Source organism: Zeus faber, assembly GCF_960531495.2.
Source record: "Zeus faber genome assembly, chromosome: 13".
Lineage (NCBI taxonomy): Eukaryota > Metazoa > Chordata > Actinopteri > Zeiformes > Zeidae > Zeus > Zeus faber.
Window position 1 is genome coordinate 12771823 of NC_137198.1, and position 26647 is coordinate 12798469.

General features: G+C 42.1%; 1 protein-coding gene across 1 annotated transcript; it reads left to right on the plus strand.

Annotated features, from left to right (window-relative positions):
• Window positions 1-3761: 3761 nt before the first annotated feature.
• Window positions 3762-26533, plus strand: impg1b (interphotoreceptor matrix proteoglycan 1b; the record flags this gene model as incomplete). The annotated part of the gene is made up of 15 exons (XM_080011998.1): window positions 3762-3828; window positions 8733-8954; window positions 10438-10604; window positions 11839-11982; window positions 12610-12668; window positions 13425-13621; window positions 14234-14520; window positions 14849-15460; window positions 15868-15957; window positions 21265-21484; window positions 22521-22731; window positions 22984-23169; window positions 24110-24293; window positions 25154-25237; window positions 26450-26533. The coding sequence occupies 15 exons, from the start codon at window positions 3762-3764 to the stop codon at window positions 26531-26533; spliced, it is 2814 nt and encodes a 937-aa protein (XP_079868124.1).
• Between the last annotated feature and the right edge of the window lie 114 nt (window positions 26534-26647).

Consider the following 26647-nt stretch of genomic DNA (forward strand, 5'->3'; position numbering starts at 1 on the left):
TTTACTATTTTTTTTTTCATCATTTTATATTATATATGTGTACACAATTGCACAGTCTACTATTTTTCACTGAGTGAAATTTCTTTCACTTCTTTTACATTTACTTTATATGGCATTTATTTTCTATTTTTTTGGTGCATGCATTTTATCTATCCATCTATGACGCATGCACAAACGTGTTCTGGTGATGAAATTCCAGTGGAATGTTACAATTGTGGAAATGTCACTGCGTCACCTTGTTTCATATGCTCAAGGAGATAATGGCTTCGACCAGAAACATGTTCTCATCATTAAATCTGGGCCGCTGCTCTAATAGGACAGGGATTCAAAGCAGTGACCAGTGGAAGAATGGCATATTGCTTTGTGAGAATATCAGCCCCAGAGAGAGATTGGTTGGGGTTATTCTCCACGAAAGGATATTTAATGAAAACAAATGAGATTAGAACAAAACCCGATATATTTGCCAGGAATTGTGTGCCTCTAATAGTGATCAGAGTAACGATTCACTTACACTGTATTTAGATTTTCTTGGTTGGCGGCAGGGTGGGCTCCCCGTCGGCTGGGCTGGAGTCCCGGCGGCTTGTGCCTGGTGGCTTAAGGTGGGCTGTCCTCCGGGGCCCCCCGGGGGGGCTGCTTGTAGTGGGTGTGGGTTGGGGTGCCGGGGCAGCTGTCGGTTTTTGCTCCTGTTGTGTGGCTTCTCTGCGGCTGGTGCCCCGGGTGCCGGGGTTGGTGAAGGGCCCATATATCTGGCAGCCCGCTGGCGTCGGCGGGATGGTGGCTAACATCCGAGTGCCCCGCATTGAAAACACTCTGCTACGTGGATGGGTGCTCAGCGCTCGCGGCCGGCCGGGGCGTCTGGTCAGTTGCGACGGGGCGGGCCACACCCTTGCGTGGGGCAAGGGTGGGCATAAGGGGTCCAACCGGCTCACCTGCGGTGTGGGCGGTTTGGGTGGGATGCCGGGGGCTTTGGGGCCCTTTCCGCTGCTTGGAGGCACCACGACATAATACTGACCTCATACACCAGAACCAGTTTTTCAATACATGTTGTCGTCCAATGTCTATGTTTCCGTGTAAATGTTGTTTGTTTCTATGTTTATTTGTCTCACCCGTGGTGATTCTCCCCCTCTTGGAGTAGTGATTAGTTGTTCATAGACCCAAACAGGGTAAATAGTTCTCCAAAGAGGGGAGTTGGTGGTGGTTCTCCATAACCAAAATTGTGCTCTTGTCATCCTCCAGGTCGTCCACAGGACAGAGTTACTGCAGCAGTTCTTGATGATTTAAGATTTAATAAAGAGTTGCATTGCAGGTTGAGAAGTTGAACTCCACTTGCAGACTAACTCTGTCCTGGATGCAACGGCACAAATACTCTGTGTTGTATGCCCAGCATGCTGTCAGCACAGGTTAAAAAAAACAACCGCCCAAAAAACAAACAATGTAACATGTGTGAGCTGAAAATATATGTAGGCCTACACCATTTACTTTTTTTAATTTAATGTTTAGATATTTATGTTTACATTTTGATATTATATGATGAACAAGTACCACAGCTGCTATGTGACGTAGTCTGATATTTGAAAGCGGTTTCGAAATAAATAGTTTCGGTAAAAAAAAAAAAAAAAAGATGGAAATGCACATTGGAGTACAAGATAATCATCATCATCATCATCATCATCATCATCATCATCATCATCATCATCCTGAACTGCTCAACATTGGCAAGGTTAAACTTCCTAACCGGTTCAGTGCAGCTAAAGCAATTTTCTCTGTCATTAAAATAAAGGGTTAGTTATGGAGTTGGTCCGAAAGAGTCTGTTGTGATTTATGGCATTTTCCAGCCATTTTTCTCTCCCCATGTTTAATTGAATTGGATCAGTACCTCCCATTAGGTGCTGCAGTTATTTTTTCGCTGCTTTTTGCTGAGTTATTATTGATTTTTTATATTATTATTTATCAGGTGCAAAAACCACTGAGTTATTGCGAACTGCGGATACACTGCTTCTTGCAACCATCTGCGGTTTAGTCGGTTCTCTTCAGAGACTTAAAGGTACATTTCTTTATTTTTTCATATGAATTCATATTAACATAGCACACTATTTGGGATTTACAGTCTGAACAACAAGCCGAATCTTGGATAAATGATTGCATTCCTTAATTAGGGTTGATTTTTAAAAAAGTCAAACCCTTACAACTTTAAGGTTTATTAATCAAAGACCAAAGAATAACACCTCCAAGACATACAGAATTATTTGCAGTAAGGAAGTAACGGTACATCGTGATTTTGAGATTTGAGTTTTCCCGTCCTCGTGAGATCAAACCTCGGACGCACACCAAACAGCGTCGCCTTCGTCAATAACCACCAGACAGAACGACCGTAAGACCCTAAAGTAGGTCCGTCGAGGTATTCAAACCGGTCGGCCAGAGGAGAGCGCTGAACCGTGCAGCCACGGCAAGAATGGAAGACATTGTCTGACCGGGAGTTCCAAAGTACAGCACAGCACAAGACCGCAAGCTCACTTGGCAACCGCCACGGCTTTTGGCCTCAAAGGTGGGGGGGACTTGGGGGACTTTGGGGATTTGGGTGCCCCGGAAGAGGGCGTTGTAGGGCCTGGAGGGGGGGGGGGGGGGGGGGACGGTCAGTGCCATCCCAGCCGGGAGAGATTGGGCGAGAAAAAACCCCAAAACGTGAAAGGGTTTGGAGAAGAGACGTGGAAAAGGGACGAGGCTGACTGAACCGGACGCCGCACTTTGATGGGAGAAATAAGGAAGAGGGAGCTGTTGAGACGGGGGTTGCGGGGAGGGCAGTCCAGGCTGTCGGACTGAGAGGGATTGGATGAAAAAACAACAGTGAAAAGATGTGGAGGTGGGAGCAGGGAAGGGAAGTCCATGGGAAGGAACTGGCCGAGAGGACCAGAAATTAGGAACAGGACGATTTAGGCACCAGGCCTTCCACGTAGATGCGGAGGAGGGCCTTGAGGAGGGAGGACATCGACTGAAAGGAACGGAAAGTTTCGATAGAATGAGTTAGGGAGGAAGGCGTCGTGGGGACTGTGGTTGGAGGGAAGGACAGAAAGAGCTTGGGTGAGAGAAAAACAAAAGGCACCGAGAAGGGAAGACGTCGACCGACGGGAGCGGAAGGTTCAGATAGACGACGCTAAAGGAGACAAGTGGGACACCTTTGGCCATCATCTCGCCTCGGGTTGGCAAGAACCGACACCCTCTCAACTGGCAGTTGTGTCTCCAGAAGGCGGCTAACGAGATGAATCTAGCTGGACACGTGGCCCCGCCACAGGGATTACAAGAGGCAAGAAGAAGGTAAAGAGATTACACTGGAAACCGGGAGGCTGCTTTTTTTTTTTTTTTCTTTTTTTTTTTTTTAACCTCGTCACTGTTGTCACAGCGACTAGGAGAGTAGGAGAGAACCTCGAGCCACTGCTCTATCCATCCCCTGTTTTTTGCTCTTCCTCTCCTTCCTCTCTCTCCCTTCCATTTGACCGACCAGTCAGGAATCTCATGCTTTTTGCAACCGGGATCAAACAGCGTCCGGAAAGTAAACTTGGTACCTGCAGCTGAAGGGCCGAGCCGGTGTGGACTATACTGGACTGGACTGGACGCCCTTTCCCAGTAAGCTGGAGACCTTTCCATCGCCGACCTGCAGACCTCTGCACACCTAGCTTATGGAGTTGAGATAAAGAGACTGTGGATTTCTTTTTATTCGTACTCATGACATCCCCAGTCCGGAAGACAACATGAAGTGGTCCATCATGCTTTTGAAGTCGGGACTGTTCTTTACGTTGTTTGTGTTTAGCCTCCAAGCCGGCCAAATCAAAGGTAAGCTTAGCTGCGAGGCGGGCTCTTTCTGTAATTACTGTTGCACATAATTTGGAGTTGTTTTCCCACTTTTTTCCCCCCTTTATCATGTATTCCTATGCTAGTGAGGGGTATCGCATATGGGGCGATGTCTGAAAGGGAAATCTGTCCTGCAATAATTGTCATGTTTCATGTTTCATCACGAGCCAATTTGTTTTAGTGCTAATTCTGTCTGTGCGGTGCCCTAATGCATGACAGGAGATTTAACGGGCTGCTGATCCACTTGACTTAAGCGTATATGCAAGGACAACAGGATTTACTGCGCAGTTCTGAGAGCTTTTTTCTCTTGGCGGGCCAGAAAATGCTGGAAACCCGCAACCTGTTGAATGTGATTCTGATTTTCAAACGCGGAACCATGTGTGGAAATGTTAGTAAATATTTTTTTTATTTTAAGACTACAGTATACACACAGATCAAGTGTCTCGATCAGAAACGTGCCCCTGCGGCGGCGTTTGCAATGCCCTGTGCCTGGGCGAGGTTCATTATCCTGCGGGAAACAAAAGCCATTCTGTTCTCGGTGTCGCGGGACACTAATCTTTTCTGGCTTGTAACTCTGCTCAGTGGCCCTCACTTTAAGGGCCCGTTTTGGTTGGTTGTTCCCCTACCTCTCTCGGTGCAGGATCTCATGGGTATGTATGTGGGATTTGTCAGAGAGATGTCTCTGTTCTGGGAAGTAAATAGATTGGGTCTTTATCGCTGAACAGCACAGAGAATTACTGGAAAGTGACAACAAACAATCTCTCCAGTCATACATTCTTTGCATGAAATGTTCTTGGTGTTGGTCCAAATTGGCAAGGGATGTAAACAGTATTGTCCATTGTATGGGTTGTTATTTATATATGTCAAGCAGTGCATAACACATTCCTTTTCAGAGCCTATTTAAAGTGAAGGCTAACATTCAGCGTTCCTCAATGCAGTTATCGACGAACACTGAGTTTCGGCCATCTAATTGTGTTCCAATTTGGCAAATGTGGGCCAAACCGAGATAACGTACAAAGCTAGAAAGAAAAGCTCTTAAAGGGGACCTGTTATGAAAATAAATAAATGAATAAATCATCCTTTCACATACATTGCGGTCTCTAAAGGGCCTACCTACCTCAGGGCAGTGAAAGAAGACAACCCAGTCAGTTTTTTGTGGGGTGCCTATTTCAGAGAACATGTGATTCAACAAGGCGTTCAAATTCGCGTCTCCTTCCTACGTCACTTGGATACCCCATCTGAATAACCCCACCCACGGCCTGAGACATACCTTTGTGAAGGTGCGGCACTTTTTCAGCGCGTGCGCCGGACACGCTCACGTTATGTGGAAATTAAGAGCTAAGCATGGGGACTGCTCTTTTGCTGGATGCACAGACCAGCACACATCTTTTGTAAAAGAAAGAGGAATTAACACCAACTGTCCGTGACAAAACTGCAGACGAGGGAAATGTAAGAATTTAAATAATAATTGTGCTTTTTGAAACATACCTGTCAACCCTTCCGTTTTTCCCGGGATTCTCCTGTATTTTACCCTTCTGTCCTGCTGGCCTCCCATTTAAATAATGTCCAGTAAATCATCCGTATTTTTGACTTTTCAAAAAAGAAAAGAAAAAAGGTGCACCGCACGATCAGAGCGATCAGCGCTCTGCTGCGCGTTCATCCAAACAAAACCAATATAAACATTGTGTTTTTATTGTGGTTGTATTTGTTTCCACCGTTTCCTAACCGAGTCAAACTAAAAAAAGCCCTGCGCGTCACAAACGTGACAGTTCAGCGGCTCACTGCATACCACACAGGAACAGTCCGTCGAGAACAGTAGGGGTGTAGAGGCATGTTAGAATGGCTAGAATGCATAATCTGAGTGGTATTTTCAGCAAAGATCTTCAAAGACATGTTTTGGGGACCTCAGAGACCTACATTAACTTGTTGAAAAAAAGTATAATACAGGACCTTGAAGGTTGTTTTGGTGTTATTTTCTGTGAAATTTGTCAAGCCGTTGAGACATATCGATGGACTTATAGAAATAGAGAAAAGCAGCCTCCCTATCCCCAGATGACCACCTTGTCGTCTGTGACCATCTACGGGAAAATGTGCTTTCCTGCCCAGCGGAAATCTCTACCCACGACCATTGATTACATCTGTTTTGTTTTCAAACCCCTCCGCTGTAATTCCACTTGCTAATCCGGAGAGAGGCGGGTTGGTTCGGTTTGGTTAGTGAAGTCGCGGCCCTTGTTTTGAGGGTTCAGAAATCCGGGCTTATTGTCTTAAGAGGGCCCCCGAGGTTTGCCACCTGGCATCGCCATCTAAAGCATTAGCCTTGCTCAATGGAGTGTCGGGAACCGGGTTGACTGGTCAGACACGATTACCTTTCCAGTGACTCAACACTGTGACTTGGCTTGATTTGGTGTTAGTGTTCATTATCAGTAGCTTCTGCCATGAGTGGTTTTCAATAAAAAAAAGTTAAAAAAATAATGTAAGCGCACCTATCCACATAGATTGTTGATTTCTGTTCAAAATTCGTGGAATATTCATGTATTTATGTATTAATATATGTATTTAATTTATTGCTTTTCACCCTGTTGATGATTGTATATTTTTCACTTATTTTCCCACTGTAAATTTCAATCTAAACCACGTTCATTGACTAAAATCCATCTGTTTTAGAATAACTCTGATAACGGCCACTAAGCAGCGACATTTGAGCAGATGGGAGCTAAGTCGCCTACAGAAACCTTCATAGTAGTTCTTCATAGTAGAGGAAATAGTATGAACAGAATAAATAGGATGTACATATTCATCGGCACACCTCCACTTTATATTATAATATTCAATAATGATATTCTTACTGTCCGGTCATACTCTCCCGTTGTCCACAACCATCACGATACATATTACTGTAGATATTCCCCATTTTTACATTCCCTGGAACTGTTGCTTGTTTTGTTTTTTTTAAATGGTGTATACTTTTGCTATTCTTGTATGGGGCGCAGAATGTAAAAATTTGGTTAAATATGAAAAAATATATATTAAATCTAAATTTAAATGTGAAGTAAAATTAAAGGTTAAATCTTAATGTTAAATGTAAATGTCAAATCTATATGTTAAATGTTAAATCTTAATGTTAAATGTAAATCATAAATCTAAATGTAATATCTAAATCTAAATGTAAAATCTAAATCGAAATGTTGAATCTAAATCTAAATGTAAAACCTAAATCTAAATGTTGAATCTAAATCTAAATGTTAAATCTAAATGTTTTGAAAGTATGCAAATAGCCCACAGCATGCACAGCCCCACCCACACCACTAATCGTCTATATAATATCTATGAATACACAAACTAAGCTGTGAACCCGGGTTTGGTACCTTGCGGGTTTGAACATCTCATACTCGTTAATTGCCTTTTTTCCAATATGTTTCAAACTTGATAATAAAATCTTGAGTTTGAGGGTGATCATTTTTGACAGTAAATGCAAGGACAGAAGAATAAAATGGATGAAGACAAACAACCAACGTGATAAGAGTTAGTCGTCTTATAGACTGCCATCTAGTGGCCACACACACACACACACACACACACACACACACACACACACACACACACACACACACACACACACACACACACACACACACACACACACACACACACACACACACACACACACACACACAAACTTTTTTGCATTGTGGTGGGCAGAAAGATAGTTTCTGTCCTTGTTCAAAAACAACCTAAGTGATAAGAGTTGGTTGTTATTCTTTATCCATTTTAATTCTTCTGTTCTTGTTTTAACTGTTAAAGAAAATTCACTCTCACACTCATGATTTCATGATCAAGTTTGAAACATATTGGAAAAAAGGCAATTAACAGGTATGAGTTGTTCACACACAGAGAATCGAACGCGGATAGGAGGGTGTACTGGGTAGGAGGGTGTACTGGGTAGGAGGGAAAAACTTTGCTCAATTCACTATATGCACAAAAAGTTAGTTAGTGTATTCATATATATATATATATATATATATATACACGGGGAGTGGTGTGGGCGGGGCTGTGCGTGCTGTTTAAGCAAGGCAAGGCAAGAAGCGTGGGCTATTTGCACATCTTCTCAACATTTAGGCGCACATTTGGATTTAACATTTGGATTGAACTTTAACATTTAGATATAGATTTAACGTTTGGATATTGATTTAACATTCACATTTAGATTTAACATTTGGATTTAACTTTAACGTTTACATATGGTTTTCACGTTTCGATGTAGATTTAACATTCAGATTTAGATTTGGCATTTAGATTAAACATTTAGATGTACCTTTAACATTTAAACATAGATTCAACATTCAGATTTAGATTTGACGTTTAGATTTAGATTTAATGTTTAGATATAGATTAATCATTTAGATATAGATTTAACATTCCGATTTAGATTTAACATTTAGATTTAACATTCAACATTTAGATTTAGATCTAACATTTAACATATAAACATATTTATTTACATTTACATAGCATGTTGTTTTATATGAATTTCTGTCTCGAATGTGCCTTTATTCTTGCCATATTTTTGCTAGTTTTGCCCTCATTTCCTGACTCTTTTTAACAATTGAACATCTTCTTTCAATGCCTTTTACGTCGTTGTTGCCGACCTTGTCACAAGAATTTCACAGTTCAGAACGACCCTGTGTTACAGTACACTGTGCATTTCATGAATAACATGTGGTTATTATTTTTTCGACTAAGTAAAAAAAAAAAAAAAGTAATACCTTTTTTTCTTTTTACTTTCCTTGAATTCTGCCCCATACTTTAAAAATTTACAAGAAAAACTGAAGTATTCTCCAAATAAGTCATCCAAAGACATCTAACTTGTCCTGTTGCTCTTCTTGCAGAACTAAGAGGTGGTCTATCTGGACTGAAAGATGTTAAGTACAGGCACTTCCTGGAATCTTCCAGACCGGTCAGAATCTCAAGCACCTCCTCCTCCAAGTCCCTGCAGGAGAGCCCTCAGAGGAGCAGGAGGTCCACGCTCTTCACCACCGGGGTGAAGGTGTGTCCCCAGGAGACCATGAAGGCGGTGATCACCAGCCACCGGGCATACTACAAACTGAGAGGTGAGGACTTTTTAAAATGAGATCCCAAAATATGTCCTGATCATATTCATATTCATATTCATATTCATATTCATATTCATATTCATGGCTGGACTGCATTAAGTAGCGTGCGGTGCATGAGGCTTTTCTAAAACAGCGGATTAGGGCTCGGTGAGGATCAGCAGATTCATCAGACAACGATAACAGAGATATCTGAGGAGATGAATACTGACAGCCTGAGGCTGGAGAAAGAAACATGGGGCTGCTTTGATTTTCTGAGGTCAAAGAAAATAAAGATTATTATTGTTTATTGTTTATCATAAGCTTTATTGTGTATTGCCAACTTTTCATTCTTCGTTGTTAATTTATATTTTCTGGTTTATTGTGTAATGTTTTTCTATCTTCTTGTCTATCTATCTATCTATCTATCTATCTATCTATCTATCTATCTATCTATCTATCTATCTATCTATCTATCTATCTATCTATCTATCTATTTATCTATCTATCTATCTATCTATCTATCTATCTATCTATCTATCTATCTATCTATCTATCTATCTATCTATCTATCTATCTATCTATCTATCTATCTATCTATCTATCTATCTATCTATCTATCTATCTATCTATCTATCTATCTATCTATCTATCTATCTATCTATCTATCTATCTATCTATTTATCTATCTATCTATCTATCTATCTGTCTATCTATATATATAGTATGTATACTGCACATTTCATAATTTTATTTTTGTACAAATGAAAAATAAAATACAAAATACAAATTGTTCCTTAATGTCACCATGTTGAACGTTGCGTATTTGTATGAATGAGGCTGAATTAAATTCACACACCTCAAAATCAGTCTCTACAGAATGATGATGTCTCTACAGAATGATGATAGCTATTGGTCCATTTGGAGCTTGTTCGCAATAGATTGATAAAAGATAAATAGTGGGGGTGGGGCGCGGGGGGAGGAGGGGGTCTCATTTCATATAAACTAAAATGTCATGAGCATGCGATGACTTTCAAATATCAAATTTGACATTTACAGAAATATGTATTGAACTCAATATTATACGGGCTCCCTTTTTGTCATTTTAATATTAGTGAGAAATTAACCATTTTTCGCATTAATAACAACATGGAAATATATATATATGATTATATATGTATGTATACGTATATACAGTATATATATATTTATTATAATCTATATTAAGATAATTTTCATCATCATAATCTATTATTATTATTATTACTATTATTATATAATGATGATGATTATGTTTATGATGTTTTTTAATTGAGAGTAGTGTTATACAGTATATGTATTTTTTTATTTCTAACAGAGCTCTAACCTGCATGTCTGATTGCCCTATTTGCTCTCCTTCATCATTTTACAATTTAAAAACGAATATTGAATTAGATCACATAATATGCATTTGCCTTAATGACTGTTTAATGGGAACCAGGTTAAACCAGTTGTGTATTTCCAGTGTGTCAGGAGGCCATCTGGGAGGCGTTCCGGATCTTCCTGGACCGGGTCCCCAACTCGGAGGAGTACCAGACCTGGGTGCACACCTGCCAGACACAGAACCTGTGCATGGACGACCTGGCGCTCAACTTCAGCAGCACACAGGAGCACCTGGATATGGTGGCCATGGTCCGTAAAAAAAAAATACATATTTAGAAATACCTCCAGGGACATTTAAGTGAAATGTTGTGTATTTATGTCCAATAGACTGTTGACTTATTGTTGTTTTAATAACTCTACTTTGCAGAGAGTGGCTGAGGAGGGCAGGAGTGAAGGGTATGTATGAGTTAGGTTTTTAAAGCTCAATCTAAATGTTAAACTGGAAAGAAAAAGTGCGATATCACACATTGTGACTTCATTTCATTCGCTGAGGGAATGAAACAATTGGAACCGCTAATTTACCATTCAAAGTTCGCACCCTCCTTATTAGTGAATATTTACAAAGGCAAACATGCCGTATATTGTCTGAGGCCAGGGATATTGGGCCCAAAGGAAACCATGAACAACAAAACAGAAAGCCCCCATGTCCCAAAAACCTTCAGGATATCTGCTTGGAGGACCCGTCATTTTGGACACTGGATGGACTAGACTACTCTCATTTAGTGATTTCAGACTTGGCTTGAACTTCATCATCTATGACATTTGACTATTCTTGGAAATGTTGAATCATTTGGTTGGTGTCGGAATTTAATACAACATTTGATGAAATTATAAATGTGGCTTGTTTACATCGTGAAATGTTGAGTTCTGCAGAGCATCAACCACTATTCTACCATGTCCTTTGTTTCCAGAGGTGAAGTTGTGACACCTGATCCAGACACAGGGTGTAAGTGCCATGCATCAGTGCGTTATTTGAATGGAAGAACTTGACAGATATATATAAACCATATAGACCATAAAGATAAAGCAAATAAATTAACTGATATATTATACTTTTGTTTCAGGCACTTGGACTCTTCCAGTGATTTTAGTTCCAACTGAGGCTGGGAACGTATGTGGAGCAGTTTCATCAATATAAAATAATTATGACAAATGCAATTTGGGTATAAAATTAATATTAATAATATTATTAATAATAATAATAATAATAATAATAAAAATAATAAGTATTATTATTATTATTATTATCATTATTAGTATTAGTATTAGTATTATTATTATATTAACTTTCTTAATTTTAATCAGAATAATAACAATAATGATAGCAATGAAAACATTTCTTGCCTACTAAAATAAAAGAAACAAACTCTTTCCAAAATTCCAACATGCACATTGCTGAAATTAATAACTCAAACCCAAAATCCAAAACAAGCTTTTATCCAGTGTATTACACATAGATTTGATATTCTGTTGTATTTTCCAGGCGGAGGATCCCAACATGATCCCAGAGAACTATGAGGAGCACATAGTGGAGTTCAGCGTCACTGTGGTGGACCCTGGTTACGGCGAGCAGCTCAGCGCTGACGATCCACAGTACAATGCCATCACCAAGGGACTCACCGACATGGTGACAACCTTACAAAAATACCTACTTCTCATAGTTAGGGGGAACAAAATATTTAATTTTCACAAGATATGAGGAAATGTTATTTTACCTGTAGTGAATGCTTTGGAACGAGAAGGTGGAGGCCATTGTTGGAAGGCAAAAATGTCTTCTAGCATGGGACGCCAATCATTTCAGATGTGGAGAGCTTTTAAGTTGATACAAATGAGATCTTTATCTTTCATAACTGGGAACAAAAATGACCAGATTTTTCTGAGACATTGGGACATTCTGAAAGTAAATCTTTTGAAATAAGAAGTATGAGGCCAATGGTGGAAGGCAAAAATATCTTGTACCAGCTCTCTGTGTGTTTTTATTAATATATTTTATCACGCATGCGCTGTATTACAGCAATTAGTTCCATTATATAGACAATAAATGTGGGGATCCCTCATTCAACCCAAAAATGTTATCGAAATTTGTTGAAAAAAAAAAAAAAAAAAAAAAAAATGCCATTAACATTTGATAGAACTTGAAATGAGCTTAAGTTGAAGGGGTCAACAGCATGGGAGCGGGCTAGACAGATAGACAAAATCTTTAAACATAGTTGTTTCCTCATTCTTCTGTTTTCTGTTTTTTTCCCTCTCTTAGATGCTTCATGTTTTCGAAAAAGTTCCCGGATTCAAAGAGATTCGTGTTCTCGAGTTTAGGTGATTTACATGAGGTTGTTTTTACACAACATGAGAAAATACCTAAAATAGGCCTGACCTGGAAGTTATGGAAGTCCCGAAGGGGAAGGTGGGAAAACGATTTTGAGCGCCAAAAAGTCTACGATTGTTACCAAGTCTCAGTTGCTGAGTCATTTAAATGAATAACTCAAATATTAAGTAATTTAAGCGAGTTATAAAGTCGTTTTGATGCGTTTTAACAACATGAAGTTATCCATTGGCCAAAAATTTACAATGGAGGAATGCATGTTTCATATGCGTGAACAGAGAATTCACTGTTTCTACAGCCATCAAATATTGAACTCTATGACTTACATGTGCAAAATGTTTGTATTTTTTCATGTTTCGTATTCATATTCAAGTTTTCCAAGAAATCAAAATCTGTTTAAAAAATTTAAAAAAATCCACAACTATTTGGAAACATGGCCAAATGTGCACCGTTAACCCCCTTATAGTCACTTACTTGGGGTTGGAGGTTTTGTCTTTCACCTTACCCTTCTGGGCTTCCATAGGAAGTACTAGTTAGTCACTTAAAAAATACACATGGATTTATATTAAGCAAGAAACAAATGACCTCTACTGTACTTCCTATTGATATTTCAATTTCATTCTGTCTAATAACACCGACTAAAGCAACACCAAGAACAACAATGGCATCTCCAACGTCTTGGAGACAGACTTTCATCAATGTCTAACCTATTTCCATGGATTTCTGGGACATGGTGTCTTGCTGCTCAGGTTGGAGGATGCGTCCGTGCGCTACGCTGTGGTTTTTAATGGCGGCACGGAGCTCGGCGACGATGTGGAAAGCATCGTGGAGGCGGGAGGAGCCGCTGCAGATTCCACCGGCCCCAAACTGAAATACATCGTGGCCGAGGCCTTGAGGCAGGACACGTCGCTGCCTCTGGACATACACACCCTCAACTTCGAGACTGGTGAGTAAACGCTATTTTACAGGAAATATTTATGAGGATGAAATGGACAAAAAATAAATAAAAATAAAATAAATAAAACCGAACACTGTGATTTAGTACTGCATTCATAATCAACACAATCAGAATCGCTTATTTTGGTCAAGTACATTTTCATATACAAGGAATTTGTCTTGGCAATGATTGGTTGCATTGCCAATCTTGCCATTGACTGAATTAGCATGAAAACTACTTAAAAGTCTGAAAAAGAAAAGGCCGTGTACACAAAGAAAATATCCAAATACAAAACAGAAATAGCCAAATTAAAAACAAAAATAGACAAATATACCAAAAAAGGTGAAAATGGCAATAGCTGGGGCTAAGCGGCAGGGTGGTTGCTAGTATGGCTGCGGGTATAAAATATAATAAAATATAGATGGATAAACTATGTATATATAGACACTATAGATGTACAGGACGAATAAATATATAGATACAATTATAAGGGGATGGATTACAGGAACGAGTACATTCCAGTTATTACTGCGTGTACAATGTTATTACAGTTTTATAACATTATATATATATATGAAAAAAACATCAGTTTGGGAATTACAAAACCAACTCTTTTTCCAGTGACCACCATTTATCCCATGGCGGAGCTGGGCATAAACCCCATGAAGACCGTGGTCTCTAACGGAGATGGGTCGTCTTCAGCGGAGGACGCGATCCCGCAGAACGCCTTCGAAGCTTTCACGATCCAACCGGCGTCGCTAACCTTTGAGCCTTTCGTCCCCGATCCGGACCCCCCAGAGGTGGCGGTGGCGGTCAGCGGTGACGCTCCCGCCGCGACCCCGTCGGAGGAGGAGCCGGCAGAGCATTCTTCCGAGGAGGACGTCGACGTCCTGATGCCGCCGGTCACTGTGCCGGCGCCCATTACACAGCCAACGCTTACGGGAGACGAGCTGGAGCCTCTGATGGAGGAGATACCACCCACCTTGGAGACGGCGGGAAGTGCGGTCCAACCTGAGGAACCCGCGGCCGAGGGTAAGTCCACCATCGCTCTGATGTCTTTCGGTGCCGGGCGGATCTGTGTTTAATGTTTTTTCGGCGCTTTTTACGTCATCTCTGACAAAGCCTCCTTTTCTCCTGCTGTGTTCCCCAGGGCGACCCGCAGCGGTTGAGGTGATTAGCAACGATCTGGAAGAGGAACAGGATGAGGAAGGTGTTGAGGCCTCTCCGGACCTGGAGCCTGTCGAGGCGACCGGTGACGTACCCGCCGTCCCCAGCAGTGAGTCTACAGAAGCCGTAGAGCCAATGAACATGGAAGCAGAGGCGCCGGTCTCCACCCCTTCATTTGAAGACGGCGCGGTCCAAGCGGAGGAGGGCATCGAACCAGAGCCGGAGGAACCAGAGGAACCAGAGGAACCAGAGGAACCACAGGAACCACAGGAACCAGAGGATCCCGACGTGGTTGAGGCGTCGGCTTTTCCCTCGACCGACGGCAGCAACGCCCTCGAGGAAGGAGACCAGCCCCTGCACAGCGGCGTGACGCGGAGCTCCACGGATATTCTGGACGCCGAGAACTCGGACGTTCGGGACAAGGCCGAGAAAACCCCGAAACCCACTGAGGCGGAAGTGAGGGAGCCCCTGGAGGAAGACAGCGGCAGCGGATTACCCTCCGAGTCCACGGCCGCTCCGGCCCTCAGGCAGATTAACACGCCTCTGATGACGGCCGTGGACAAGAGCAAAGAGTTAGTGGTGTTCTTTAGCTTGAGGGTCACTAACATGATGTTTTCTGACGACCTTTTCAACAAGAGTTCTCTCGAGTACAGATCGCTGGAGAACACCTTTCTCGAGCTGGTAGGTAAACAAGCTTTTGTGCTCGATATCATGCTCCTGCACGCCATGTTCTTCCATTTGCTTTGGTAGTCTCCGAGATGATGATGTCTGGTAAATGTCTCGTGAGCTTTGCTGGTTCGAGGAGTAGCGTTAAAACTAAGCTGTCAACGCCCCAAAAAATATATATATATAAGAGTAAGGCCGCCACCTTGATCGTCCCCGTCCCACACAAGTGAGGGCGCAGTTAACAGGATGCCTTATCCTCACATCTGCTATTTGCAACAAACAACAAAATACAAGCTGTATGTATATACTGTATATCGCTATTATTGTCCTCACCTGTATTAATGAAAGACTTTTTTATTTCAGATGAAACCCATTGTTTGTAAACAGTCAGAGACGGTTGTCGAATATTTTGTTTCACTTAGACACAGCACTCTGAGTCCAGAGAGCCGCCAAATCCTGGAGCTTCCAGTAAGTCTGGGCCTAGGAGACAGAGGACCTTAGCCTCCATACCGGTATCGTTTCCATATTGGAACTACTTGGATCGCCCCCCTGCCTCAGAGAGAGCATGACCTTTGTATTATTTAACCTCCTAACATCCATCAATGCAGTATCTAATGATCATCACAATCGCAAAAAATGTCTAACATCTCTAACACAAAGCGCTAGTCCCTTAGACTCCTGGCTCCATCACATTAGACGTCTTTCTTTCTCCGGGGGGGGATTTGGTTCATGTGTTTGGGTCTAATTTTTTGCTTTGCGTTCTTGCCTTAATTATTTCCCTTGTGCTAAAACGTTGGCTTCCTGGAGAACTTTAAGTGTTTAATTGCGAGCACGTTTCAGAACGTGATTTTGCCCAATCGGGGTTTGTGAGGATTCGTCGAAAATCGAGGCGTTTTTTTCCTGATGATAACTGTGTCAAAGTTTCAGTTTTAGTTCGCAAAAGTGAGCATATAGCTCAAAACAGTTCCTAGAAACCGTATAGCGAGCCAAAGATCTGTTGCCATTCCTCTGTACAGTGTTTGCACCTGTTGTTTTGACTTGCTGACTAGTGATCATGTACCTTCTACGTTTGGCTCTCAATCAAAAGGACGTCTGTACCGCGACACATTCTATTCTGGGATTTCAAATTTTGACTAGTTTCGCCCTGATAAAAGCTCACATTCAATGTTGTTTTTTTTTTTCCTTACATTTGATGTTCATATGTTTACTACGAACACCGGCCAAGGTCAAGTGCAGGGATAGCCAAGGTCAAGTGTAAGAAACGAGTGAAGGAATGGACAAACGAACGCTGAAATTCATCTTTTTGAACAATGAAAACCGATAAGAGGCTTAGGAAATCTGCCGCCGGGAAAAATACTCCATAACAGCTTGTATTTACCCACGATTGTTAAAAAGCGGCGACAAAGCCAAACGTCCGCGGTTCGATCGGCGCCAGTCGGCGTCACGGGACCTGGTTCCGCCGTAGGTGACGGCCTCCGACTTGGATGAGGGGCTTGAAGGAATTGCGGTTAATTCAAGCACCACACACATTGTTCTATTAGCGGCTTCCAATCTGCTTCCTGCTGCATCAGTCAGCCGGTGGGCTTCGGTAGTGTGAGTGTGTCAGGCAGTTGCAGGAAGTTATCCTCGGCGAAACGGATGTGTGTGTGTGTGTGTGTGTGTGTGTGTGTGTGTGTGTGTGTGTGTGTGTGTGTGTGTGTGTGTGTGTGTGTGTGTGCGTTCGGTATTTCTGTGATAGGTCAGGGTTTACAATTAAAAAGGAAGAATGCCAAGGACGCAGCTACTCCATTGTCTGTCTTTCTGCGAGCCGAAGGTTTTTGCTTCGGATTCTCTCGGATTTCTTGCAAACCGAAGCCAAAACGGATACCTTCACAGTCGCACGGGGTGACGTCCTCCTTCTGTGCGAAGTCCTGAAGGTAGAGCGGGAGGGGGAGAGGGAGGGAGGGAGGGAGGGGGAAAGGGAATATTTTTAGGCTCGCTCCAAAGTGCCTTGTGCTCGGCGTTACGTAAACGCTTTAACCTCAAACTGTGGCAGAATATCAATACAAATTGGATTGCCTGCACGCCGCCGTGCCAAGGAGCAGGGGGAGCATAAGCTTCCGGCGAGGCGGCCATCGCTTTCTTACCAACCCGGGCGACGCTCTTTCAGGGAATAAAGATACACAAATGAAAAATGATAGGCTTTAAATGATCTTTTTTTTCAACTGGGGATTTGACGCAGGAAACCGAAGCTGCTGCGATCCTTAGTTTGCATGCATCATTATTCAGTTTAAAGGTCAGAAAGCGTCGTCCTCCATTACAGAAGCTCTTGTGGGCTCCTCCTGTGCACTTTGCCGTGACAGATTTAATATCAAGCTCTACTGGCCGTGGATAAAAAAAAAAGTTGAAATCTAGCGATACCGTACGGTGTAGATTTAACTTTTCTCTTTGTTGTGCAGCATTTTCAAATGCAAAAAGGTAACTTTAAGCCATTAAGAAAATACTCCATCTCCAATCTTAAATGGTTGCCCAAACTGAGGATATGCTGTTCTACTTCTTATTGTCACGTGTATTTTAGTATTTTCTTTCTGGTAAAAACTAGTTATGGTCAGAAGTTTGCAATGGTGAGTATTTACAGATGATTTATATATATATATATATATATATATATATATATATATATATATATATATATATATATTTACATTCTAGAGCCATATTTATATCCACAACCTTTTAGCTGCAATGTCCTTTAAATGGGCTTTTGAGTTGAACACAAATGCATAAAAAAAGAAGAAAATGTCACGATGATTTAAAATCAACACTTTTCAAATTTCCAGCCCATTTAAATTGACGCACTCTAATGTTTGCCGTGTGAAATGGTAGGTTCAGGTGGCCCCTTTACGGTGTAACGTTGGGTAGGGCGCGGCCCCCTCGCTTTCCCCTTTTCGTCCCGCTCCATTACTCCTGTACCTACTGGTTTGTGAAGCAACCACTAACATTGGACATGGAGGTTTAAAATGTTGTGTATTAATATTCTCTCTTTTTTTTTTTTACCATTCTCTTTAGCGAATATCATTTTCTTGAGATTTTATTTTGACATTGGAGATCACAAAAGAGGGGATGAGGTCTTTTTTTTTTTTTCCCTCAAATCAAGAACCAGTAGATACAAGCGTAACTTCAGCAGCAGCGTTGAGCTCCTCGTGGAATGCAAAGTTCCTCCCACGTTCTGTTGATTTTCTACTGTAATATCAAAGCATATTTATATACAGGTTATACATAATACAGTATATGCACGTACACAGATGGAAATCTTCAGTGCAGAAAGGCGGAATGTGTAGAATTTTGGCAATAAATAATATAATACTAATAATAATAATACTTTTTTGCCACATTAACAATCTGCAGTAAGTTATAAAATGCAACTTTTTGAGATACTGCTGTAGGTAGTTTGACCTTGTTTATATCTTTGAAACTTTAAGAAATGTCCATCTTACGTTGAAAAAATGTGAACTCGGAAATTCGTTTCAAGGGGAGTGGGTAAACCTTTTAAAGATAACAGCAAGCGACGTGGCTCTCGCTCCCCGCAGGTTAGGAGCTCCATCTCTCCCGCAAGGACTATCTTTTAAACGAGAAAAAAAAGTTCCCCGCCTGACTGGCACACAACGATTCCAGCCTTTCGTTCCAAGCTCAGCCGAGTGGACACTTCCTACTTTTCTCGCGACTGTTTGGCGTAATTAGCTGACCTGCAGTAAACTGTGCCCTGGCGATAAGTGCAGTAACCAGATCAGAGCAGCGGCGCTTTAGGCCTCTTATCTCCAGCGCTGCAGCCAGGCATGAACCCAAGGCCGGTTAAAGCACCCTAATCTCCTGTCCTCACGTCGCCGTCGCTCCGGGACGCCTCCGTCTTTTGGGCGAAAAGAGAGCACCGGCGGAGAGACGGAGAACAGTTGTAATCGATAGATATTGATTCGTGGGCCGTTGTGGAAGTCCCTTCCCCTCTTCCCCGACGGAGCGTCACCCCCTGTCATCCGTCCCGGGCTGTGGCTCGCGGCTGGCGGCAAGCTGTGAACGCTTTGCAGGGTTTTGGGATGTTGTTTGTTTTGGTTTTGGAGGTAGAGGAGCGCTTGAGGGATTGTTTTTGGTTAGTTGATTAATTTGACGTTGCATGTGCCGTATAAATACAACATCTAACACGCTAGAAATAGATGATAAGCAAATAGGTCATTGGCCAATAGGTTGATAGGAAACCGTATTTAAAGTTTTACCTTTCAAATATTGTATCAGTCTTGTGAACGACCTACGTATATTACCCACCCACTGAAACTGCAAAATGAAGCTTTTTCGGGGCTTTTTATATATATATATATTTTTTTTTTACATTGATAGCGTTCCAGGCCATTGACACATTTGGCTAAATTGCAAATTTGGACTCAATGTTTGGCATTACGTTGATGTTTCCATTATCACACGCTCGTCAGAGTGCAATTCATCTCGTAAATTGGAAACGTGAAATATTCCGCGACATTCTGAGCGTCCACGCCCTGTCCTTATTTAGCACTTTAGTTGGCCACATTGGTGGTCATACTCATACGTTTTCACTCACATTTCACTCTCTTGGCCTTCGATTTCAAGTCTGCATAATCGTATCTCAAAACCATGAAATTACAGTGCGTCAGGGTTGCCAACAGCTATCAGCGGTGAAGGGGTATGACTTAAGCGGAGCCACTGCGGCTCAGTCGTTGACGGAGGGATGGACAGATGAGATGGAATCACAGCTGGCAAGATGTGAAAGCAGCTTTTTTTTTTTTTTTTTTTTTACATACAAACATTGATCATTCCAGTCGGACGTCAACTCGTGGAGGTGTAGAGTTGTCAGACGCGATATTAGTGGGTAGGTATGGCTTTTAGATGCTGTCGACGTCTCGCGCCATAGAGAGAAGAGTAGAATATGGAAATACGTCGCTCAGGGTTGCAGGCTGCGAGGCACTTTGGATAAGAGGATCCAGCCGTGCGTTGATTCATATTTGATGGGTTTTTTTTGTAACGGTGAAGACTTTGAAGTTTGTGCATTCTCTCTCTATTTGTTCTGGCCTTTTATCCCTTGTTCTCACGCTGGTGCCGTACGGCTCCTGCAGTGGCCGAAAACCCGTGTGCACTGACAATACGCTTGCGCATTGATCCTAACCCGAAAGTGCACTGTCCGTCACGTGACGCCGTACGTCCCGGCGGATTCATTTCATTATTTCATGGTTAAAATCCGCCCCGAATCATTTCCGTTTCGGCGCTCCAGCGGAATCAAATGGAATGAAGCTCTCCGCTGCTCTTAGTTTCGATAATCCCTCTCCCCTGCTCTTGTTCTAAGGAGGATGCGGACAGTTCTGCCGAAATTAATCCAAACCTCTATTATTATTATTATTTTTTTTTTCTCTTTCTCTCTGTTTCTCAGAGAGCGAACTTTTCAATTAAGCATCTCAACGGAAATCCATATCCTCCTCCAATCAAGAAAAGGCTGTTCACCCCCTTAGGATGTAGTCACTCGCTCGTGTTTTAAAATAGATTTCAGACCGCCGCCCATGAGTAAAATGGCGCGCGGGGGAGTCTATTTTAAAAGAATTTTGGAGGTGTCTTTTGGGAAGTGATTTCTCGTGATCACTAACTTTGCAGAAACTGAAAACATTTAACCCGAAAAAAAAGTCAGCATGTACAACTAACGACGGCTCTTAACCGACATGACTAACTGGAAAAAAAATTCAATTATTTGCGTAGATGAGGTAAAATGCTCAGGATTTCTCGGCGCTCCGTGTTGATTTTGCTCCTTACTCGCGTTTCCCCTCCAGCTGCTCCCGTACCTTCAGTCCAACCTGACGGGCTTCAAACAGCTGGAGATCCTGAACTTCAGGAACGGCAGCGTGGTGGTGAACAGCCGCATGAAGCTGGACAAGCCGGTGCCGTACAACGTGACCGAGGCCGTGCACTGCGTGCTGGAGGACTTTTGCAGCGCCGCGTCCAAGAGGCTGGACATCGAGATCGATAGCCGTTCCCTGGACGTTGAACCGGGTACGCTGGTGGCGGACCCCGCCACAGAAAATGGAAACGGCAGAGGAGTAGAGGAGTGGTGGTGGAGGAGTGCATACATAATGGAAAATACATTGAATGGCTGTTTCTTATAAAGTGCCAGCTAAATAAAATAAAAAATATGTTTGTTTTTTCAACACACTAATAACGTTAAATCTATGGAAAATATTGGTAAAATATTTGTAAAAAAAAAAGGAAAAAAACACTTAAAAGGAGTTAGAGTCAATTCCTAATATTAACCTTCCTTCTCATAAGAATGATAGTATTACACCTGACAAAAAAAGTACCAGAAATTGATTTTGTAAAGAAATATTAAATACTAAGGATGAAAAACAAGATAAACAAAGAAATGTAATGCAAGAAATAAATGCTCTTTGAAAAGTGACTATTTCAATGAAAGAAATCCATGGAAATAGACATTTTTTTTGAAGAAAAGCTCAGGCTGAATATTCTTATACTTTTACACACAGTGTTACGGCAAATCCAGCCGATGTTGACAATCTCAAAACAAAGAAGAAACAAAAAAACCCCAAGATGCATAATTTATTCCCTGTCTCTGTGAAGATCGCCGTTCTTGCCGACGCTCCTGCTCGATGACATTGTGCCGTTCCGACTCAAAGCACAAGGTCGTGCAGCTCGACTACGTGCCGTGTAGCGCTAATCTGCAGCGTTTTGTTTGTGCGGAGGAGCGGCTCGCTGTCTGCCGCCTCATTAACAATGTCTTATTGAAAGTAGACTCCTTTCACATCAATCAAAATGCCCTTTCATTTCGTGCTCCTCGGACCGAGTCTGCAGCGCAAGTGGCGGCCCGCGGGCCCTAATGCGGTCCTCCTATGAACCCTGCCCGGGCCCCGTGAATACATTTCGAAGGTTGCCAACGATAAACAAATAAAATGACCTTGCTTAATCAGGTTGAAAAAACCCCCCCCAGAATATAGTCGACTCACGCGTCCGTGAGGGTTGATTAAGGGTGTTCTTCACCTCCTCCCCCTCTTCTTCCTCCCGTTCTTCTCTCCAGCGGACCAGGCGGACCCCTGTAAGTTCCTGGCGTGCAACGAGTTCTCGCGCTGCGTGGTAAACAGCTGGACGGGCGAGGCCGAGTGCCTGTGCGACCCGGGCTACAGCGCCGTGCAAGGCCTGCCCTGCCAGAGCACCTGTACGCTGCAGCCCGAGTACTGCCAGAACGGAGGCACCTGTGAGATCATACCGGGACACGGAGCCACCTGCAGGTAGGACTCAGACTATTCTATACTATACTATGCTATACAATACTATACTATAATGTACTGAATGGAGACCTCGGCGAGCTCATACCATGGCACGGAGTCACCTGCAGGTAGGACAGGGACTATACTATATACTATATTATACCATACCATGCCATACCAATACTGTGCTATACTTTACTATACTATGACAATGTGATATCATCATGTCATATGTTTTATGACTCATTGAGTGTTGTTGTTGTTATATACCAGGTGTCCTGTAGGTAAATACTGGCATTACCATGGGGAGCACTGCAACGAGCTGGTGTCCATGCCGGTGGACCCTTCCCTCATCGTGACCTGCCTGGTGGGAAGCCTCTGCCTGGTCTGCTCCATCATCGGCATCCTGCTCTTCATCAACAAGAAGTGTGTGCGGACAATGAAGGCTGTGACCTTGGTGTAAGTGTCTGACCTTTGTTTGACTTTGTGTACTGTGCTGCTGTTTTGGTGTTGTTTAGGGATGCACCGATTTATCGGCCGTACATCGGTATCTGCCATATTCGCCTTGTTGACTGCCATCGGCCTATTGTCAAAAAGATGACGTTGACCGATGGCAGTGGCCGATGATTATCTGCTGTGTCGCATCAATTTTGCTCTGGCTCACTGTTGTGTTGGCAGGGCTGGCTCTTTCTAAAGGCGACAAAGGTGTCCATGTGGGGGGCGCGGGATGTGGAGAGGGAGCAATCTGGCCGCAATTTGTGCACCTGTCTCCCTCCGACGGTACCGACGGTGCCAAACCCAGGCGCGATTGGCGCGCCAAAACAGAGTGTTGATTTTACTCCGTTTCCTTATGGAACGAAACAAGCACCGTGTGTGATTGGGATATGGGAACGGGATAACGGCACGGGGGTAGCGTCAGGTTCACAAAGCAAAGGCACACAGTGCAGCGCAGCGACGGCAAAAAGTTTAATTATTTTAACTTTGCTCTTTGATTTGATTATTTTAACCTTATTGCTTTTGTTATCACTTTTGCATTTACATTTACTTACATTTAATTTATGTTTCCCAAAAATATTTTTTGTTGGGCTATTTAAGTACACGAAAAATTATTCTCATTGATCAGGTCGTTGTATAGCAGACTAAAAAAGGCTTTTGAAACAGTTATTTTTCCACAAAAATAATATTTGTTGTGTGAAAAAGGGTTATATTGAAGGTTGTTTCATAACATTTGTATGATTCAACTTGTGCTCATTCAAAGATAATGTGATGATGTGATGAACGGCCGACCAAATCGTTATTTTAAACACCGGTATCGGTATCGGCTCAGAATTTCCACAATCGGTGCATCCCTGGTGTTGTGTTCTTTAGTATTTACGACCCGTTGTCCTTTACATTGTAGGCCTTCCATTGCTCCCTATGCGTTTGAGAACACTCTGAGAGTGAACCCAGTTTTTGAGAGCGACGATGGGGCTCTGACCCAAGTGTCCACGTTACAATGCCCCTCCAGTCCTGGTTCCTCCCAGTCCCAACGCTCTGAGCAAAACACTTTTGCTTCCATTGAAAATATACATCTGAGTATTGAGGTAAACAGTACAGCGCCGTTTGGGCTTGATTGGCTGCCTAAAATATTAACCAAGGAACTTTTTAACACCCGACAAGTAATACCTCCTAATCTACTAACATTTGTGCCAAGCCATCCACAAAGACGCATTTATTTTGCATCTTAGTTAGCAGATATTATCGAGGTAATAAACCTCCATAGACCTGTCTGCAGCTCCGCATTGCACACTGATTAGAATCAGAAGTCACAGTCAAACCAAGAAAAATTAATTCTGTCTTCAGATGTTATGAGGGTATTTTTTAATATTTGAAATATTGCAATTCAATGAAATACATATTTCACACACACGCGCACACACACACACACACACACACACACACACACACACACACACACACACACACACACACACACACACACGCATATATGTACGTATATAAACTTTTGCCAATGCTCTGTTAATGGTGAATGTTGAATATGTGATAATCTAAATAATGTATGAGAACATTATTGGACAATAGTAAATGAGCTTCAGTGTTTTATTAGCCGATCCACATTACATAAGAAGATGGGTTTGTCAGTACATGGATATCTTACCCAAGGTTCCTTGAGAACTTTGGTTAGGTTTTTTAGCGGAACACATCAATTGCAAGAGCCTAACCCTTACCCTTCAATCGGAATGTATGGAATTAACATCAAAGTAGAATAGGAATCGTCTTTGTAGTCGCAGGTTTGTTTTGCTTTTTCTAATACCGCCTTAAAATGATCATTCATGCTCGCTGATCAACTGTTTGATTGCTAAAATGCTCCTTGTGAGATCTCGAACAAACCGCTCTGTGCATAAGAGTTAACGCTGTGCCTTTTCACCCTCGTTCTGTGTAGATCCCCAGACAACTCTACACCACCAGATCCGAAAAGTTAGTCTCTGAGATGGTGGATTTCCATCACTGCATACCGCACAACGAGGTGAGCGCCAAGCGTCTTGCCCGGAAAAAAAACGACCGGTGCTTGTAGAAGCAACATGGGAAAGAAAGGTGCGATTGCATAAGATAAGTGAGGGATAACGTGGAGCCCGCCGGTCATTATCGCAAAATAACTGTTCACGGCGTCATCATCCTGTATCACTCTGAAGGCGGGCTGCACGTTACTCCACTTATTACACAGATACTTAGTAAAACTAGTAATACATTGAGACGGAATATTGATTTGAAACTGTTTCATAACTAGTTAGCCAAGTTTAAGAGCTTCCACTAAGAGTAGTCCACAGTGTAGCCAATGCAGCCGGAGGAGTTGTTGCCGTGGCAACGGTCATTATTCAGAAATAACTGACCACTGATTGCTGCTATTGACCCATCAGAATTGAGTATTCCACTCAGCTTTTCAATAATACAATTATGTTCAGACTAGAGCAAGTGGTATTCATGGTGCTCCCCAATTTGGCTTATTTCACAGTTGTACTAATTTAAACCTTAAATTGAATATTTTCCAGCTTTATGACGCCTGCAAAGGTAAGTTCTTAGTGCGTGAGAGAGAGCAATCGCTATTTCAGATGATTTCTGTAATTATTAATTGGGATGTGGATTACATGGGTCTTAATTTATCATTTATAACCTCATAACCTTATCTCACAGATCATGATTCCAAAGTGGCTGTTGAATACTGATTCATCTCATCGGCGTAGAAGCACTAGTACCAAACATAACAGCGATAATAATTGTAATTATAATCATAATAATCACAATGAATCCTCATAGCAAATTGAAACTAAGAAAAAAGTATTACAAAAGATTCTTAAAAAAAATAACAATGAATAATAGATTCTTAATATACTAATCACGGTTCATATGCTCACATTTGAGAAAAAAGGCATTTATTAGTCCAGACTAATCAACTTGATTTAATACCTTAATCTCATCTAATCTTATCTCGTCTTATTTTATCTCATCTTATCTTATCTCATCTTATCTTATATCATCTTATCTTATCTTATCTCATCCCATCTTATCTAATCTTATCTTTTCTCATATTTTGTCATCTTATCTTGTCTCACATCTTCTCATCTTATCTTAAATAATCTTATCTTTTCTCATCTCACCTCCCCTCATCTTGTCTTTTCTCATCCTATCTCATCATCTTGTCTCATCTCATCTTGTCTCATCTCATCTTGTCTCCCCGCAGACGTGGCGACCACCAAATGAGTACAGGACCTGTTGCGTCGTGAGGGCGTCAGAGGGCGAGCGCTTCGAGGTCTCCGTTCTCTGACGACACTTTCCACACCTCCGACACGGTGCCACCACAAGAAGAAACTAAAAAAATTGGACTTCAGGTCGCCCTGCACAGTATTTAAAGACGTCTGTCGAAAGCAGAATGTCTCGA